At 39.1% G+C, this 21,263-nt stretch overlaps 1 protein-coding gene across 4 annotated transcripts in view; it reads left to right on the top strand.

Moving 5' to 3' along the window:
- Positions 1-21,263, top strand: part of ephb2b (eph receptor B2b) — a 113,726-nt gene that overhangs the window by 46,404 nt on the left and 46,059 nt on the right. For all 4 annotated transcript variants that reach the window (XM_041981075.1, XM_041981073.1, XM_041981074.1 and 1 more), the window contains exon 3: positions 7,036-7,720. In XM_041981075.1, the coding sequence (XP_041837009.1) occupies positions 7,036-7,720 (685 nt within the window). The remainder of the gene's footprint in view (positions 1-7,035; positions 7,721-21,263) is intronic.

The raw sequence follows: 21,263 nt of genomic DNA, 5'->3' as shown, positions 1-21,263 counted from the left end.
GCAATGCATGGCTTCATGGGCTTAGCTAGTGGATCAGTGACATCCAGCAGAGCACTGAACCAGCAGTTGGCTTTCACTACTCTCTATAGCTGGATGAAATATATCCTAACTTGGCATGTGATACATTGCAACACAAAGGAAATGCAAACAAGGAACAGAAAGATATCATATCAGAAATGTTTAGGCAGTTGTTGTTATTCCACTCTGGTTTTACAGGTGATACGAATAAGACCTGTCAAATCATTTTTATAAGAAATTAATTTAAATATCTATAAAATCATCCTACGGTGTATGATTTCCATTGGACAGCAACATGTGTCATCATGTGTAAATCAAGTTTTATAGCAATCTCTGCTTCCAACTAGGTATTTAATCATGTAAAATGACAATCAGATGTGCTTCCCATAACCACAAAACATGTATTTCTTCAAAAACTCACTTGAGGCAGAACATCACTGCTAAAATGCCCAACTTTGCAGCATAAGTAAGCATAACTACAGCCTGGCAAAACAAACAAAGAAACAATTTTGGTCTGTGTCGCTTATTTTCTCTGTCAAGCCAAGTGAAAACATAGTGGAGGATTTTCAATCACACACTTTTAAAATGTATTAAGACTTGAAGTTGTGCATTACGTTTTGGTTTGACATATTTAGGTTCTTATTTAGATCCACAGCCACCCCTTCTGGCTTCATAAATCCAAGATGGCAATGACTACCTGCTGAATTCAAGTTACCTTTTGCATTAATATAGTTATCTATTAAAGTTAATTTTATCTTATCTTATCTTATCTTATCTTATCTTATTTTGTCCTATCTTATCTAAACTTAACTTACCTTATCCTATCTTTATTCAAAAGTTAATAATGGTCGTCCAAACAGGTGGCTGTGACCAATTTTTATAATTAACAGTGCATAAGTAAACCAACTTTACAATATAAAGATATTTGAGTTTTTCTTTAGCTTCTCCTTTTCAAACTTGGAGCATTCCATTCGTGATCAACCGTAGGTAATAACACTGACTAACTTAACTTGCTTCACTAAATATCTGCTATACGACTGCATGAGCCGATGTAAAGCCAACTAGCAGTGAAGGGTCAATTGGTCAATGTTTTCCTCTCAAGTGGAGCTGAGAGACATGTGAACATCAGGTCAGATGTCCTGACCCATTCATTGCTACACTGAAGCACCAACAACTGCAGCCACTTAGAAATACACTTATAGCCCCAGGGAGCACACACACAAAACTACAGCGGAAGCAAAACTGAGGTCTTCTGCATAGGCAGTGAACCTAATGAGGTGGTGTGTGTGGCTTAGGTTTTCATTATGGATGTGTTATAATGTGGTCCTGTACCAGGATATATCTCGTGTCACTTAGGGACACACCACAAAAATAGACTTCTGCAGGAAAGCAATATGCAGTGCATGCTGGGAAATGTTTGTTAAGCAAAGCAATTTTGATTTGTCAAAACTACCACTTATTTTATTAAAATTCCTTTGGAATATGTTTGTGGTTGTTTATATATAGTTGTGGACATGTGCAGCAAACCAACAAGACATAGTTTTATCTAATACCTTTTCTTTTCCTTCACCAGTAATTTGTCGATCACTGAAGTTTATTTTTATACCCTTAGAAGTATGCAAAGAAAAATTCAGATATAATGGTCATGCAGTTTTGCAGACTCGGAGTAAAATAACATTCTTCTTATTCATATGTTATGCATTAGTAGTGGACAGTGGTAATTGAGGCTGACTACAGCAGACAGTTCTACTTAAGGCTGTGAGTGGGTAAGTCTCTCCTCTCTGTGAGGCCCGGTCTCCTCCAGGATTTGGCTCCCATGGCCTCTCATGTAGTAATTGAATGCAGACAGTGGGTGTCATTTGTCCTCTGTCCCTCTAGGGAAAGGACTCTTGGTCTGACAGATTTCCCACAACTGCAAATGGGGCGAGTGTGCCCCAGGAGTTTTCCACTGGGCTTCTCTTTCTGCTTTTGTGTGAATAATTTATTTACTTCTGTTAGTGATAAAGCGGTGATATGCAATGTGGCTGAGGACCGTGAGGCTAGTTCAGGTTAATTCAAACATTGCAATGACAAGACGTGATAAATAGGAGCTTGGTGTTATATGAACATGATGAAAACGTTGAATGTTTGATTGCTTGCTTGACATACTGTGCTTGACTCGTGTTGGACTTTTTTTTGACCACTTGTTGGTTATCGATCAAGCTTTTTTTTCTGAATTTAAATTTTAAAAGCTTTACTTTGAACATAGTACATTGCTGTTGTCTGCAGTGAACTGATAGCAGCAATAAGATCTAAAATTAGATGTTTAATAACATGTTAAATTAGAATTGACACTGATGATCAGTGGGTTATACAGTGCATCTTATGTATTTGAGGTCAATTCATCATCTACTTCAAAGATGTTTTGCAGTTATTCACAAATCTATGAGCAATTGTATTAGTAGACACCAAGTCTTCAACATGTGTTAGCCAGGCAGAAATATAAGTGTTTATCTGAAATCTGAGTAGCTGCTGAACAAAGAGTCCAAGAAGAGTGGATTTGTGCTCAATTGTCTGCAGCCAATAAACATTCTGACAGCGTGCATGTTGGTATTCCTGGTTGCACAGATGTGCAGAAAAATGGAGATTTCTGACAACTTAATTGTGTTTTTTGCTGCTTGAAAGCTTTTTAAGACCTGTAGTGGTAACAGATACTGTACATGGTCTATAACAGGTATCAACAGCCATGTATTTTTCTGCAGCTGCCTTTTGATCAGACTGTCATTGGAAGCAGATATGAGCATTTGGGCATTTTGAAGCTTTAGCATTGTTTTCATTTAGGATACAGTTGCTTTTGTGTCAGTTTTAATCCCTTTGAATCTGACAGATACATAATACATACAGTGTGTCCTTGAGCGCTACTCTGAACCATTCTGTTTGCTCTTTGTGAATGAGTCTACAATAAATGACCAAGACTGCAAATATAGATTAAGATTTGTGTGCTGCATCCGCTCTATGATACATTCTTAAACTAATTAGTTGCTACAGTGACTTCTAAAGACATATGGGGTCATGGGGTTGACTGAATTGTTTCATCTTGTAAATGAAGCTGTCTTTGGTGAATTGTCTCAGCCATACAGTGGGCAGCTCCGGTCTATAATTCAGCTTTGTCAGTACGATCCACATGGCTTTACAGATAAAACAGAGCCCTATTGTCATTGACACATATGGATTGCAGGTCAGCTGAACTTTCTCCTGGAGTGGAACAAGTGATATTGATTCTGAACCTCAATCTTAGTGCGCATCACTGAACTGTAGCACTCTGTAGAACAGGGGAGAAGTAGCTTACATACAGTGTTGTAGCTTCTACCACTCACGCCGTACTCCAAGCATCATAATCAATATTCCCTCTATACTTTTTTTCTGTATGAGGTAATTGTCTCTCAGTATTGGCACCGTAAAGTCATATAAATTGCTGGCTTATATCAGATCAACTAGCAGACCTGTAAAAGGTTTTGCTAACATAGTATAGATCGCCTGAAAACAATGGACAAGTTTGAGCCTTTTAGGGCACATTGACACTAGCACAGATTGGCCCGCTTTAAACAAACCCTGGTCCTCTTCCACGTTCACTTCATTTAAGTGTGAACACTCATTTGCACTCTGGTGCAGACCATAGAAGAAAACTCTGGCCTGCTTGATTACTGGGAGTCTTGGTTCACTTGCAAGTGAGCCCTGGTCTGATTCGCTGACACTGTGAAAGCCAACAGACCATCCAGTGAACCAAAGAAGGGAGGTGATGTAAAGCGTATCATAGTGCAACATGCAGGATAGCGTGCTTCTTCTTTTGCTGCTCCTGTTGAACAGCTTCTAGTGAAAACTGCATTAGGTTTGAACGCCAAAACAGAAACCCCAAAACTGTATAAACTAGGCATTGCTGCATTATTTACCTGCAGTGAATGAATCCTGGCCAATCAATGAGCCTGGTTTTCTTCTTCTTTCTGCATTTTCTCTTTTTGGTCAATGGTCTTTTCAGGGAATACTGCCCCTAGCGAGCAGTTGTAACTACTTGACATTGTCCAGGTCTTTTGGTTTGTGTGAGTGAAGCAAAGTGTGAGAACAAACCAAACCAAAGGTAGGTGGAAATTCTTGACATTCCCAGTCCACTCTGAGTCGTCCTTTTGTAAATACATGGTAAATGTCATTGATGTAACTCTCTGCAATTCTACACTGTTTCTAACTTCTAGTTGATCGCTAGTGTTTACAGATTACAATAGTTTACGAGAATACAACACACAGAGCTACTAATCATTAAAATCTCATTTGTGTAAACCATTCAGTCCAGCATTGTTGGCGCAGGACCCCAACAAGAGCAATTTAAACATAAAACACTTTGCTTTTCTTTGCAGCTAGTCATGCGTCCTCTTTCGCACCATTGACTTCTCATCATAAAACTAATTTGCTTTATTGATAACATTGAAGTAGCCTTGTGTTTAATTTATAAAATAAAAAGACACATATCTGATAATGTGACTCTCAAATGTTGCTTTAACATTTTCTCAACCTGTATGTTGGCTTTCTTAGAGAAATGTAGAAATAAAGCATGTTACTAAAAGTAATATGATTTTACTACAGTAAATGGTTGGTTTCGTTTCCTCATCATCTGAGAGTTCATCACCTCCACCTAAAATGACTTGACATCCACCACCCGTGTTACCTCTACCTGCTGTACTTAAAACACATGACCACCCTTTCAGAGCACTCTCGATAAGAGCAAGAGGAAAAAGCTGTGAAAATGAAGACGTTTCTTCTAATTTCACACTCTGTGCTTGATCGTTAGGCTCTTATTATGCCCCATTTGCTTCCCTCCACTGGCTGTGATGAAAGGAGGGCAAAGAGGCCATGACAGGACAAAAAGGGGCCCTTCATCAAAACACATTTTGTTTGGGGTCTTTTTTGTCAAAATCCCCCCAATCTCCCTTCCTACATCCAGTCCCCCCCCCCCCCCCCCCCCCCCCCATACCACTGCCAACACTTTTTCCAAGAGTTTCCCTGAGTCTGCATCCCTCATTAGCAGCAACCTGTCTCCACATTCATTTTATTAAACTGTCATTGTCCAACGCTCTGTCCTCACCAGAACAGGCTGTCCACTCTTGTTTAATTGGCCCACAGCCTCCCCACTGTTCCTCAACAAGTGGGAAGGTCAATGGCTGCCTGCTCATAACCAGGGATGATGATGTCTGTCAGTACTGGGCAAAGAACAGATTTACCCGCTAACCATACCACCTTTTACTTTCAGGATACATGTACGATCATAACGTTAAAACTGATTAATTAATTATACATTAACAATTAGGTCTTTGTAAGTCTAAACAGAAAATTGACTTGTCTGTGTGTTTTATCAGAAGTAATTCGCCCATGAATTCCAGCTTTTAACACAAGATTGATGAAATATATTTTTACAGCCTCCCTTCTTATTAGCCAAAATTAGGAGAAAAACTTATTTAAGCTCCAAATAAACAGTCTTTTTATGCATTCAGTATTATTTTTCTCTCATTATTACTATCATTTCTGGCCGCACATCAGACTCTTCTGTTTAGGCTTTTATGATGGTCCGGGGTCAAGCCAAGCATCGCACTAGCTGTGATTAATTGGGGCATGGGATTTAAGAACTAAAGCTGTTCTAATTAGTCTAAGTGTTTGACAAAATGCGCGTTGTAACACAAGGGGTGACTTTCTTCTCCCAACCTGTCAAAATCTGTCAAAATCCTCACTAAGTGGGCACTAATTTGAGAAATTATATCAGCTGTGAAGTGAAGAGTGAAGGAGGAGGCAGTAGAGGGTGCACCAGATGCAAAGTTGTTCAGAGGGGTGAGAATGGCATTTTTTCCTGGCTGAGATGCCGAGGTCGAGGTCATGACCTGCATGGTGGTTGGAGTGCACAGTGTTTAAAGCTGGTTTGATCCCTAGCCAAGGGGCAGGCAAAACAACAGAGGTTTCATCTGGACTCTGTAGAGTCACAGCGAGAACTCAAATTGGTGTGCAATACTTTGACTTTGAAGCGGAACACCATACCCAGAAAACCTGGAGTGAAATTTGCCCCTTGATTATTTTTATATGATTATGTGTATAATATGATTATGCCAGCTTAATTTGACTTTGATCATGAAAAATTTGTGTTATATTTCCTCAGTGCATATGTGGCAACAGTGTTGTGCTGTAAGTGTGATTTATTAGGAATCAATAAAATAAATAGGACCCACATCATGTAAACAAAAGCCTTTATGCTGGGTTCACATGATTTCATGTAATGTCTCCAGTTTCTTTTAAAGAGTTTTAGTTGTTTTCTGACAGGAAAAAGAGGACGAATATCAGAACTATTCCTCTTTGTAAACATAAAGACTAAATAAACCTTTTAAATTTAATCTTGAAGCCAAATGAGAGTTGTGGCAAAAGTATACACAAACTATAAACATTAATGGGTAGTATAACAATGGGCTAAAATAAATAAATAAATTAAATACAGTTGCTTTGAAAATATTTGTTACTTCATTGTATTCCTAAAGTTCAGAAAAGTTCTATTATCTTGACAAAGAGGAGTGCATGCTGGAAGGGCTACTTCTCATTTGTTCCTTTAGGCAAAGCTAATGTATCCTTTCAAGGCGAGCTATTAGAGATATTATGTTTCTTCTCACCGTGTAATCAATTTAATCAAAATATTGCCTCAAGCTGATCATTTCCAGCAATCAAAGTCATTATAGTTTCAAAGTGCCCATGAAAACATACGTGTTATTGCTGGAAAAAAGGTATCGTTGGGGACTTTCTGACAGTTTACATTAATAAGAAACATGCAGCCCATTTACTGCTTTACAGCTCAATTGCACTTAATTGAATGAATCATTTTAACAATGTGCCTCAGCTACCAATTTTTTTTTTTTTTTGCAGCAGCAGTTCTGTATGAAAGTCAGACATCTTATTGAATTACTCAAAAGGAAAAAAAAAGTGTATTCACTAATTTTGTGTATCCTTGTTCAACAGTGGGAGGAGGTGAGCGGTTATGATGAAAACATGAACACCATCAGGACGTACCAAGTCTGTAATGTTTTTGACAGCAACCAGAACAACTGGGTACGGACAAAATACATCCGGCGACGAGGTGCGCAACGGATCCATGTGGAGATGAAATTCTCAGTGAGGGACTGCAGTAGCATCCCCAATGTACCAGGCTCCTGTAAAGAGACTTTTAATCTATATTACTATGAGTCGGATGCTGACACGGCCAACAGAAACTCTCCAGCATGGATGGAAAATCCCTGGATTAAGGTTGACACCATTGCAGCAGATGAGAGCTTCTCTCAGGTGGACCTTGGGGGCAGAGTGATGAAGATCAACACAGAAATTCGAAGCTTTGGTCCTGTGTCACGAAATGGCTTCTACTTGGCCTTTCAGGACTATGGCGGCTGCATGTCGCTCATTGCTGTTCGGGTCTTCTACCGTAAGTGTCCTCGGATCATCACTAATGGGGCATTGTTCCAGGAGACGCTATCGGGAGCAGAAAGCACCTCTTTGGTGGCCGCAAGAGGTGTTTGCATCCCGAATGCAGAGGAGGTGGATGTGCCTATTAAGCTCTACTGCAATGGGGATGGAGAATGGATGGTGCCCATTGGGCGCTGTATGTGCAAAGCTGGGCATGAGGCTGTGGAAAATGGAACCGTTTGTCGAGGTATGTTGTGGTCTTATTATGTTTATTTATCATATATTAGACTGTACTATAAGCCTAATGAATCTGGTCTGCTCTGCCATCATGACAGAGTAATCCAAGCGCTGCAGGATTCTGTTCCTGTGATGGTTATGTCTGTTAGTGCACATTTAATTTAAAACTGTTCCTAGAAACCATTCAATCACATTTAATTGTGATACCAGGTCAGGTTTCAAAAATGCGATTGAGAGTATAAAATCTGTGCACAGATTATTCAAATCATCACGTTTTCATGACAAATACCATAATCCTCTGCCCTTCCTTACTCCCAATTTAAATACACTGGGAAATATGGCATTCCTGCCATGGTTTTATCTGCAAACACATAGCTGTCTTTCCAAGCCATGTGACAATATATTTAGTTAAGTTCTTCTCAGCTACTACATATGGAACAAATTATTACCTGAACTCACCTAGATCTTGTTGCACACAGAGTATTGTACACAGTTGAACAAAAACATGTCCCTTAACCTGGACTTAGGCAAGCTGCACTTTTTACTGCACAATTAATATGTGTCTTTGTTTGGGTTATATACATGAAGTTATTTTTCTAAAATTAATTTCTTCCAACTGTTAAAGGATTTAAAACATGTTAGCTTTTCCCCACAAAAAGTGCAACAAGAAAACAACAAACAGAAACACAAGAAATAAGAACAGCCATTATTATTCTTTGTAATTCAGTGATTAATCTGTGTTTAGTCTTTTGTAGGTAATAGGCCTCCTTCCACCGAACAGGACAAAGAGGTTTTATTTATTTATTTTTTTAATTGCCAGCATTGTCCTGTCGATTGGAATCTCACATACACATTGATCGGGCTTTTTGAAAACATCAATATACCCAGCATTTACCTGTGCCATGTCACACTCTGGCAGGTGGTATTTGGTCAACGTGATTAGAGATCTTGATCACTTCACACAGCCTGACAGCATGTAAGCTGCAGACCGGAGCCATGCTGATCCAACTCAGCACCAGAATCCATCCAGCCGCATTTTAGATCAGTTTGCTGCTGCCTCTCTTGTGTCTGCCTGTAATTACAGCACATCCCCCCGGTGTTTCTGTGCTCGGAGGGGGATACGTGATGGGCGCTGCCTCACAAACACTGCCTTGCCCATTCAGTGACTACTAATGAGGACAGACACAAGCTCTACCTTTAGGAATACAAACCCATACAAGGCATGAGAAGATTCAGTAGTTCCTCTGGTGCAGCTGTCAATGCAAAATCCACATCCTTTCGTAACACTGTATGTTTTCTCACCCACATGTAAGTTATTACATGTGGTGGATTTAAAGATCTCATGGGTGTCCTCAGTCATGGTATATTTTTAAGTTAAATGGGATTATACAATTAGATGATGTTTGCACAAGGAAAGCATGTTGATCCACTTTCTATCCTCACAGCTGGCCATAAGACTTTTTGACAAAAATTCTTCATCTTCTATTTCTCACCACTCAGTTATTTATTTCTCTATACTCGCTGTACATTGGCTTTATTATTCAATGTCTACAAGAGTTTTCTGTATCGCGTGTTCTCTTCTTCATCAACACCATAACAGCAGTGAAAGTTTTACATTCGATTACAGCTGCACACTGATTTTACCAAACACAAATTCACCTACCTTTGGCAATTTTCTGTTATTCAGTCTTCCTTTATCTTTTGAGATAGTGATTTGATTTAAAGCTTTATAAGAAGAAAGCAGTATCTGTGAACGCATCTGAGGAATTTAGCAAAATGCCATGTAACAGATTTTATCAGCCTACACAATAGTTATGAACTGTTAAAGTCATTACAATTAAAACTGATATTATTCTTTAGGTTTCCCATTGTTAAAAAACTATTTTTCGGTGGGTTTTTCAAGGCTGCCACCAGTTATTTCCTTTTTTTTCTGTGCTTTCTAATCATCTTCTCAAAAACTGAAAGCTGATATCAGTGCTTGAAGCTGTGGTCAACCACTGCCTTTCAACTGCTAGAGGTTGGATAATGAATTGATTTGTAAAAGATGTGCCTTTGCCTGTCGATATAATGGGGTAGTGAATTGATTTGTGAGAAGTGCCATCAAAGGGTTACGAAGATATCCTCTTTCATGGCTGGATTATGGTGCCACACAGACACCACAAAGCAACTTAGATGAAAGACACTATTTGTACTGTAATATTAATAACACAGCCAATGCACTGTTCAACATTTCCTCTAAACTAAACGTGTAATTACGCATGTAACAATTAAACCCTTGGCAGGCATCCTGACAAATAATTATGCTGTCATGAAATCTGTCAAAATATTGACAGCAGAATGGGGGTGCTTAACATCAAATTGCTGGGGTCTTTTTTTCTGCAATTGTCTTTTGAGGGAGATTAAGTTACCACTCCAAGAAGTGCTGTGAGTGAAGGAACCGTATGAGGGCCTTTCAGCAGAGATGGTCCTGAAAAGAGAGATCTGATTTCCCATCAGAGCCTTGAGGAGATGGTGCACCACAGAGACACATAAGGTCCTGTTTGCCCTTGCTGTTCACTCCAGAATGAAAAGCATTCTCTCCACTGGGGCACAAAGAGAGCCATGTTCATGGGTGGAATTGCAAACTCCCTTAACAATGCCCATGTGTGTCTTTCAGTGTAATCTGATCATCTAACCCCATGCTATTGTGGGTTCAAGGGTCTTGACGGTGGGAGCGTGGCTTGTGTTATTGAGCAGTGAAAATTTGGATGGAGACAATCTGTCAAAGCGATAACAACAACTTGATTCATTTCTTGGTTATGTTTTTAGTAACAGTGCCTATGTTTAGGAAGAAAACAAAATTTATCATGAAACGTGTCGGGTAGTTTGTGTGGCCTTCTGGCCCAGATTTGAAGGGAGAGAAAGAGATAATGTTGCACGCCATGACTGTGGATAAACAGTGGTGTTATGTATTCTACACCCCATGATATGAGATACGGAGGGGGATAATGGCATCAAGAGGATTTTGAAAGTATTACCAATTAAATTATCTAAGAAATAGATAGGCTTAGAATTCTTGATCATAGACAGAAGAAGTGAGAGAAACATTAAATCACAACATAAATTTTGCATTGAAGTGTCATGCATTTCTACATCTGCCTTACACTTAGAATTCCATTCCAATATGATCCTCTTGTACTTGTTTCTACACGTAACAGCACCCAAGATTTAAATATTTCAGTAATGGACAGAGATAAATCAAATAGACGTGCACAACAAGTAGTCTGCAAGTCACATGAAAGTTAAGCATTTTTGGGTCAAAGTGTGGAGAATATGAAACAACACAAGGGTGTCTAGTGACAGTCTCGTGGCGAGGTATGCATCAGTGGTCATAAGTACTTAGAAGTAAGGTTCCTGTTGTTGCACCAGAGCAATTAGATTAAGGAGGAAAGGCTTCAGTAATTCTTCAGCTAAATGTGGCTGTAGATGAAGAGAGTTGGGGGGATTGAGTGCAAAGGTAGGTGCCAGGAACACATGATTGGATAGACATGATTGCATGGAAAAGCAGAGGGGAAGGGGGAGTGGGGGGTGGGGGGATGAAAGCAGGAAATGAGTCCCCATAACCCACTGTCAGAATCCCAATTATTGCAGTCTCTTCGTCTGGAGAGGGTTTAAGGATGGAAATCAGCGTAGCACAGACAAATCCATGCCGTCGCCTTTATTTCCCTCGCCACCGCTGTCTTTAATGGCAGCTCTAATTGACTAACAGTGCAAGTGAGGAATAGCCTCACTGATGACTGGATGACTGTCCTCAGAGCTGGAACAAGACTCAAAACAAAACAAACACACACACCCCAAGGCTTTTGCTGCATTGTGTATTGTACAAACAAAGATGAAGGAAGGTTTGCACTGGATTTCAGTAACACCATAAGCAAGTGAACAAAGAAAAAAAAAAGTAATCACTTTGTTTACACAATAGGCATCTAGACAATATTATGTTAGAGTAAAAGCCACACTTACTCTTGTTGATTGATGGCTGCTTTGACTGCTGTGAGGAGCTGTTAGTTAAGCATAAGGAATACAAATTAGGGACTGAGCAGATGTTCATTACTTCAACATTTGCCTGCTAAATGGCATCACAGCCAACATGACTTAATATCTGCATCACAGCCAGCATCCTTTGATAATCTTTACTAATCTTTTCATTTAGATCCAGTGGAGGGCTCGTCAAGTGTGTTTGATAGAGGCGGCCTCTTTGGTCTGTACACAGTGTAGGATGTTGGAACAGCATGAAGCAAACAGGCAAGCTCTGAGACATGTCACTATGTTCGCAGAGGCCTCAGGGGGCATTCAGGAGCTTTTAGTCCACTGTGATTTTATTCCCCACTGTGATAGGATTCCAGGATGGTCAGAAACTTTATTTCTCTGATGTGCTATCTTCTGTTTCTATATCTGTTCCAAGAGAAAGTGAGGCCAAGGGAGGAGATTTGTGCAGCAATGAAAACAAACTACATGTTGCATTTAAGTGCTTTTTTTAAGATTTACTTGTATATTCCCAGTTTGAACTGTGTTATTCTTTTTTCCCCACAGCAGTTTAGCTGCAAATACTCTGCTTTTTATTTGATGGCTTCAGTGAATAGTTGAATTTTCAAGTAATACTTGGGTACTTTTGCATTACTGTATTAATAACAGTGTAACATTAATAACAGTGTTACATCTGATAATGACAGAGAAAATACAAAGTCTAATAACAGAGGAAAAACAAACTGGCACATACCCTTGTAATATACATTATTATTGACTTAGAGCTGCTCGATTATGGGAAAAATGACAGTCACGATTATTTATTGTCTGTGGTAATACAGACAAGCATCTTTCCACCCAGGTCCCACGTAGCTATTGTTTGTCTCAGACCAGCAGTTATGTTCTGCCCGGTGTGATTTGGGAAAAGCACTGCAATGCCAGTGGCGCTTGATTTGCAACAGAAAACAGCACAGCAGATTTAAATTCGATTTATCGCCCAGCCCTACATTGACTTATAAATCATATTTTCACTGTCACCATGTGGGTGTGCACAGTAACCATAAAGTAAAAGTCTGTCTGATACAGTGAATAAGAAAAGTGTTTACATGTGCAATGTAGTCACACTTAAGATCCATATCAGATGAATGACCTACCATTGCACCAACACAGCAATAAATATGTGAAGATGTAGTGGTCTGCATTAGCAGCATAGAACTGTAGAAACACTTATGACTTCCTTTAGCAGAAATCATTTTGTCACATCACAAGCATTGTTAGCCTGTAGTCTTGCACATACATTCTATTACTCTAGTCTTCACAGCACATTTATCATCCAGTGAAGTGATAATGTGACCTGCGATCCCTTTGAATCGCCCTGAACTCAGAGATCACGGCCTTTAAGCCTGTAAACGTTTTCCACATGTTTTTGCACATGTCGGGCTCTGCTCCACATGCCCCCCTGTCACACTCCTCATTATCCCACACCATCTTTTGCATCTCAAATTCTGACAGTTTGACCTCTCATAATCCCAGTACCTCCTTTCACATCGTTGGTCATCTTATCTTCTTGTAGGCCTGGTTCTTTCTTGTAACACCTATGCATTCTGCATGCACTCTGAACCCGAAATACTGCAGTCAGTTTTCTGGTGTTCCTCCATGAAAGCATAGCGGGGTGACAATTCTAAGAACTTATTGGCTGTGGTTGCAGTAAACCGGCCTCAGACAGGTTGTGGTGGAAATGAGAGCTGTACAGTATACATATCCTTTCATATGAGCCCCATTTTTCTCATCAGAGACAAGGCCGGTGCTTAGTCAAAACATTCCTGTTTACTCTCTCTGATGTCCTCGACTTGTGTCCTGTCTGTGGAATCATGTCACCTTCTCAGAAAAAGGCGACTAATGAATTAAGCATCTGCCCGGATAAAAGATGAAAAAACAATCAAGCACACTGTTTAAAGACAGGAATCCCTCTCGAGGATCAGTGACCTTGTTTTCCAAAGAACTCGGTCAACAGAAGTGAAAATTATGGTGTCTTATGTTGTACGCTTTTGACCTACATTAGAGATATTCTAAAAGTGAGAGTCGAGAGAGAGAGATAGAAAGAGAGAAAAAGAGAGAGTGACAGAAAGAGAGAGCAGAGAGAGTGAGTGAGAGTAGAGAGAGAGAGGGAGAGAGCAGAGAGAGAGAGTGAGCGAGAGAGCATATCCATTACTGACAGTGGTTAAGTATGTTATATGTATTCTGTCTTCAAAGTGTTGAAGAAATGAGCACATCATTCACAATTAGCTCCTTGATCGCACATTAAGAAGCTGAAAGTGTTGCCTCTATATTCAGCTTCATTAAAGATGATCATTCAGTATCATACACCATAACAGATATTCCATGAGTAAATGTATTTACAATACAATATGTGGCCCTTTATACTGAGTAGAAATGACAATAACTATAATTATATAGAAAAAGAATTTAGTAATGAATTGTTTTCTGTCAGTTCAGGTGACTTATTTTTGTTAAGAAGAACTTAGAAAACAGGATCATATGTAACTACGGTGTAGTCTGGCTGCACTCTAAAATAAAAGATTTGCTATTGAACTATTAACAGGTTCTACAATAAGTAATATCAGCCACAGACAAGAGATATCTCCCTTGTTAAAGTACAGGTGATTAAAGATTAAATGGCTTCACTGGTGAGGCCAAGAGCTGGGAGAGAGGATAATGGAAAGAGCACAGAGAAGTGGGGGCTGGGTGGTGTAGATGGGTTATATCAATATGGACACAGAGAAAGCAGCAGCTTCTTCCTCTTCCTCTCCTCCTATCAGTTTTGCATGTCTAACCACCCATCAACAAAGATAACCAGTAGAGACCATCTTTTTCATTTAAACTTAAAACAAGATGGCAAAGTACTACCAGTGTAAATATTGTGAACATCCAAACACTTCATGTCATCATGGAAAAAAAGTAGTAAAGCTAAAAAATAGGATTAAAAAAGTGAAAGCTTTTGAAAATGTATTTATTGTTGTTCAACTGTTGCGATCTAAACAAGAGAAATTGTTACTTTGAAATGTTTTGAATAACTACTTTAAAACAAATAGGCAGGTTTAAAGTATTTTCAAAACATACTGTAACCCAATGCCCACGTGTTAACTGGAAATCACCTTTTTTCTTTATTGAGATGTATTTATTATGTGAGCTACTATCTGGATAATGTCAGAACCCATGCAGATAAGTTGGTTTTATTTCCAATGAACCAATTTAATTTGTAAAATGCAAACACTTTCTTCCTTTCACCTTCTTTTCTTGTGCAGTATATCTCTGCACCTTCTACTGCAGTTTCGTTTAGATGAATTTCTGTGTATTTAATTACTTGGCTATCAAAATGATTTAGATTCAGAGAGCACACCCTGCTGTTCTCAAATGAAAGAAAAAAGAAATCTGAGTTCAATTAACAACTAATTCCACTTCCAGAAACCAAATAAGAAGAACCAACAAACTGAGAGTAGCCTTGGATTCAAGGCCAACATTTTTGTTAACCTCAGTGAATCCCTGAGAGGTGATCATGTCCACATAAGCCTTATATAGCCACAGGGTCCTTGGCAGTGTTTGAGCAAAGTCAACAACCAATTCCAGCTGTTTATATTTGTATTTATTTTATTTTGGGATTTAATTCCGTAATGTTTAGAAATCCACAGGCTAATGTCAACTCAAGAGTTGGAGTGGTGTAGCAAAGTTTTCTGTCATCAGCCTCCCCAGTAGGTTTTTGAGTGGTTTTAAATTTGAAATTGAGCACATGTCTCCAAAGCCCCACAGGTGCAAATTGAAGTCTTCCTCTTTCACTGACCACAGGATTGTTATTCTTTAATATTTCAAATTACTACCTCTGTGTTTCTCACCTATAGGAGAATCCAGGTAAATAATATTTTGCTCAACAGACATATTGCTCATGTCATTCACTCTATAAAATGTCAAGGCCCCAGAGATATTGAGGAAAGAGAGACTCCTGCACACGCTTATCAGATTGCAAGTTGATGTACGCGGCTCAAGATAAAACAATTAAACCAAAGAGATGCCCACTTCTACAAAACCAAGTGTCTGCAGCTCCGTGAGGGTGCACTTATTGATCTACTCATAATCACAAGACTTACCATTGTCAGATACATGATTTAAATTCAGTCTCCGTGTTTGCCTTCCACACACATCCATATGATATTCATGAGGCATTTGTCTTTCTTTTATTCCATCTCACATTATCATTGTGTTCACCTTTCTTTACCTTTTTTCCCCTTTTTTCAATTTGTTTTATACAGTACTCAATTAACTCTGTAATTGTTCAGGATGAGCTTACTTGATGCTGACAAGAAAACAATCTTGGCCTGGTTTCATTGTGGAAGCCTAGTTGAGGGGGATGGGTTTTCATCGCTGCGAGGGACAGCTCGGCTTTGTAAATGGACTACTTACAGAATGTTTTGGATGTTAAAACTTTTTACATCCCTTTGGGCAGCTGCTAAGCAAATAAATTACTCAATATAATAAGATGTTTTGCCCTCCTGTGGAATTCCCAAGCTTTAGGCTAAAAAGTACAGTTGGACACATTTTTTGACGTTCCTAAAGCTCTTGTAAAGGACTGGGTTCATCCAAAGGCTGCATATTTTTTTCGAACCATGCCTTAGAAGATAAAAGGCGTAGCACAAGCTGCCAGGCTAATCCTTATCTAGTCAGTTTGAATATTCCTACCAGCACATCCTATTCTATCAGTGCTTTATGGGTTAGAATAATCTCACCATCCCCCTCATTGCTGCTTTTCAACACCTTCTTGGTCCTTGCTTTGTTAGAAGTCCTATTTTCTCACAGTTTTTATTGTAAAGCCTTAAGGGACTCTGTTTATGCTAAATTTTAGAGAAGGAGGTGATGCTAATAATCAGGTGAAGCTTGTAAGAAGGCTGCTCTGTTTTGCCTTGTGTGGGAAAATAAAATAGCCTCCTTTCAGTATAGTTCTGAGAGTTTTCACGCCCCTATTGTGTTTGAACATTACATTGTAATTATTTTTTTATTTCTATTATATCAAGCTGAACTGCAGACTTTTAATTCCTTGTCATTTTAAACCAACATGAATGGGCAATTTATATAGTAAAATTTAGTTACATAGGAAAATAAGACAGTTCACACTGTACATTTAGAGTAGCATGATGGTAGACTTGATTGATTGATGTCACCATAATAAAGTCCTGTTATGATTCTACAGGATATTAAAAGTCCATTACTTCCAGAGAAATTATTGAGATTTGATTATTGACCCAAAAAACAAAAAGAAATACACGGTTATTTATGGGCTCACATTTTATTTCCTACTAATCGAAAAACGGTGTGTTGTTGCTTTGCAAAAAGCCACAGCTGGACAACTTTGTGACTCAAAGAGAGACATATTGGAAAATAACAAGCACTAAAACAGGGACTTAGAAAACAGGCTAAACAGAAGAATCACGTACCCTGCTCCTCCGGTTTGACATTAACCACCCGCTAGTGTTTACTACAAAGCCCACACTGGCCTCGCAGCGTATTAATGCCTGGGAAATGCTCACTTCGTGCTGGGACCAGTGTTCTGGTTTATTGTGGTCATCTCAAGGCTGTGTGGTCTCAGCAGAGTTATGCTCGCTTTTTGGGTAGGTGGGTGGTAGGGGAGGGGCGTTTTTTATGTGCCGGGTGTTTTCATTACACCCCACCAACATACTTTGTATGCCACCATCTCAACACACCAGGGCCACCGTGGACTCTCCTTGCATTATGGGTATCTCCACTCTGTGAAGTAACAGGCTTAAAAGAACTGTCTGGAATACATTAGTCACAGGTATTAATGAAGCTTCTTTGATTCTGCTCTTCTCCCCACTGTATTAGCCTTTTTTTTTACAAATGTGCGCAGTCATGATGCTGGTGAGAATTTTGGTTGTAACTAAAAGACGGACTTTGTTATCTCACAGGGGGACAGACATTTAAAACCTAGTAAAGAACTGATCCAAAGAACAAAGATTATTGGATATTATTTTTAGATGTAATTGTTTCGAGTCATTGTAAAAAATGTAAATTATAAATTTAGTTTAAAAGAAAATCACAAATATTAAATTCATTGGAAAAACAGAGATCAGTTTTGTCATATTGTCCCATTTATATGCTTTTTTTCTTATTTAACCTTATTTTAGCACAAAAGCCAAAGGCCAGCAAACACATAAGTACAATACAAAGAGCAAAACAGAAAAATTACAATTAAGACATTATAAAAATCAGTTCAAGAATAGCCGTTACACTTTTCTATTAAACAGTTAGTCTGTAGAGTTTTGAAATCACTCTGAAATAAACTGCTGAATCTGTCATTGCAGTACCTTAAAGATTAAGGTCACACTGTGACATTTTCAGACACCATATGGGATATCTCAGCAATCTTTAGAGTATTTCTCACTAAAGAAGACAATCCGTAGGCATTTACATCTAAAATGAGCAGGCTCCTCTCAAGACCAGCACTGATATTGATGTCTTTCATTCCATGCGGAGCCTTGTTAACTCCTCTATGCGACCTTCTTACTAAATATAGCAATTCATGTATTGATTTGGGGACACGGTACATTCACAGCATGCCTTCGCGATAATGACCTATTTCAATAGATTGCTTGTGGATAATCTTTTTCTTTTCTTTTGGTGCATCCTTCATGAGGAGTCTGTGGAGAGAGGAAGACACATCCTTGCTGTTGAATTGTAATGGTATTGTAGTTGTATTGCATAGGCCAAGAAGCTATCACGCATTCATAGTGGCCTCCATCATCCATGCAGATAGCCTGTGTGAGTGCATGTGAAAGCTTCAGTTTTATAAAATTTTGATTATCACGCCAGTGTTTGTCTATGCTCTTTATGAACATCAGCAGATGTTTTACCTCAGTGTGGTGCAAAGTTGCAACATTACAGTAAAGAATCAATTGTGCCTACAAGCAGCATGATTAACCATGGATCATTCACAGTATTGTACCTCACTGCTATTAAAGTGTAGCAATGGGGAATAGGGCCAGCAAAAGCTTGCCAAAAGATGTCTTGAATTCCATCTGTGAATGCACCATGCCAGCAGGCATACTTCCCATTACTGAATGACGGACCTTGATTGAAATTGCAGCTCTGAGGTGCCTGTCAGTATTGTGCTGCCAAATGGATGAGCATCAACAAGACCACTGGTATGCTATTTAAAGCAGATGAGATCCAGAAATACCGTCATTATTTTATAAAAACATTCTAATGTCATGCCTAAATATCTCACTATTTATGTGTTTGTTCTTTCAAACAAAAGAGCAGGTCTGTCAAAATCAAGCTGCAAGCTGTCAGGCGTTGTTTGTTAAAACAAGAGTATGCAAAAAGAAACTATGTATTTGTTACAGTGTAATGTCATTTTCAGGAGAGAAATCTTTCATTTAAAACTAATTTGTCAACACTGTTCCTATTTTCTGTTATGCTCATTTCAGGATTTGGACGTCAATGGAAGTAATTCATTCGAAGGACTTTTTACAGTGGCATTTTCATTCAGCTTGAAGATTGTTATCAACCAAATCACAAAGCCCCTGAGAACATAAGTCCGGCCTACTGCTTTACCCATTCACAGGCTTTCCAGGGACCATCACAATCAGGTCTTTGTAGGCCTGGCTTGTCTGTCATCTCTCTGGTTCTGTTGATGTGGGCCTCGTGCTGAGAGCGTGGTCCTCACATGCACCACACTAAGCGCTAGCTAATTGAGCTTGTCGAGCCAGAACCTGTTAGTGTGCTGATAAGAAGTTATTTGACCTCCTTGGAGGCTTCTGGTGATGCCTTTTGCCTTTTAGATGTTATTCATTTCTGTCCAGTTTGGAAAGCCAGTAGGCAAAATGCAGAAGTCTTAAATGCATTGTTGCCAATTTTATTTTAAATCCCGTTATTGGCAAATATGTGAAAACTCGGAGATGGGATTGTGTCAGTTAGATAGGATGTTTAAACAGTACAAGAAAAAAACAGTTGATACAGTCAAAAGAGGCTATAAAAATATAGATAAAATACCTACCACTGTTCCAAGACTTTCCTTATTTGATCAGTTGCTTATACTTCTGGCTAGCAAAGGTCTTGAATAGATGCACTTCCCATGGAAGTGATTGAAGACTTAACTGTGCCTTCATTCCACCCTTTTCCTTTGTACCAGACATGCTGGGCAAATTATACACAAAAAGTAGTTTTTGATAGGTATCAGGATTTCAGAAACCTGAACTACAAAGAAACGTGTCACAGAAATATACTTTTGCTTTGTCTGGCATTTTCCTGGAAGCTACACCAACTGAGTATTTCTGCCAGGCTAAGATGTGTAAAGAGTCTTTGCACTTAGCATTTCATATGTGTGCTGTGGATGGGGATTTTAGTCTTAGTGCAACTGACATGGCCCCTGCTAGCCTTTCTGGGATAATCTTGCTGCCTTCAGGAACCCAAGACTAATCTGCCAGCCGTCTTTTTTGCAGGCACTCACTCATTTGAGGCTGACTCAACTTTTCCAACAATATAGACACAAAACTGGGTTTTGAACCAGCTTTGTGTGTGTTTTCAGCTCAGGCAACTTTATGGAAATTAAGTTGTTTTTATCTTTTCTCTATTGCAGAAAATTTCTAGTCTATGTGGGGCACAAAATAAACAAAGTTTTGATGACTTACATGACTCTCAGGTTATGAGTAAGAACAGCTATCTACCAGGTGGTAGACACATCTACTACACCATTATGTTTTTACAGTTACCTTTTTTAGCACCTCAGCATTAATTGCAAAGATGCTATGTGCTGACCTGTATGCCTGTGTCGGATAGACAGCACTGGAAAGTGCAGCGCCAAAGGGAAATCTGCCTTTAAGCCAGTGGACTGTGCTGGAATAATATGCATGTGGCATGTATGAATTTTAGTCATACGACTAATCCAGTTTAAGATAAGATTTTTATATGATTCCCAAGCATGTGATGAATGTGGACCTAAAACCTCATCTAAATATAAGGAGATGAGCCGTAAAATATGAGCTTTAGATGTACAGAGATTACATCTGCCACGTAAATATAGTAAAACAATTAAGTTATCAAACTTAAACTAATGTCAATATTTCTGTACAAATACAAAAATTCTACATCATTATTTTTGTAGAGTAATCATAATGGCACGAACTATGCTAACATGAAGAGCTAAACAGGAATTTTGGGACAACACAGCAGCAGTGGAGTTACCAAGGTAACAGAGAGCTTCCATATCTCTCCCTCCACGCCAGCATTGGCCTGATCCCTCTGTGTGCGAGCTGGGTACTTAATTTCACTGACCCCCGGGGTCTGGGCTGAACAGCCTCCATTGATTAGGACAAATGTGAGGGAGACCAGCCACCCAATCCCCTCCTTTATTAGGGTTAAGGATACAGTCATACTTGGGGCTGTGGTGGACAGGAATATGAATAGCTCGGGGAGCTCTTATTTATTAGATGCAATCTTTTATTACAGATGAATCAATTACAAATTTAAAGGCATTAGTCAGTTCA

Source organism: Melanotaenia boesemani, chromosome 3, assembly GCF_017639745.1.
Source record: "Melanotaenia boesemani isolate fMelBoe1 chromosome 3, fMelBoe1.pri, whole genome shotgun sequence".
Classification (NCBI taxonomy): Eukaryota; Metazoa; Chordata; class Actinopteri; order Atheriniformes; family Melanotaeniidae; genus Melanotaenia; species Melanotaenia boesemani.
Note: the sequence above shows the minus strand (reverse complement) of the source record. Positions and strands in the feature narration are given on the sequence as shown.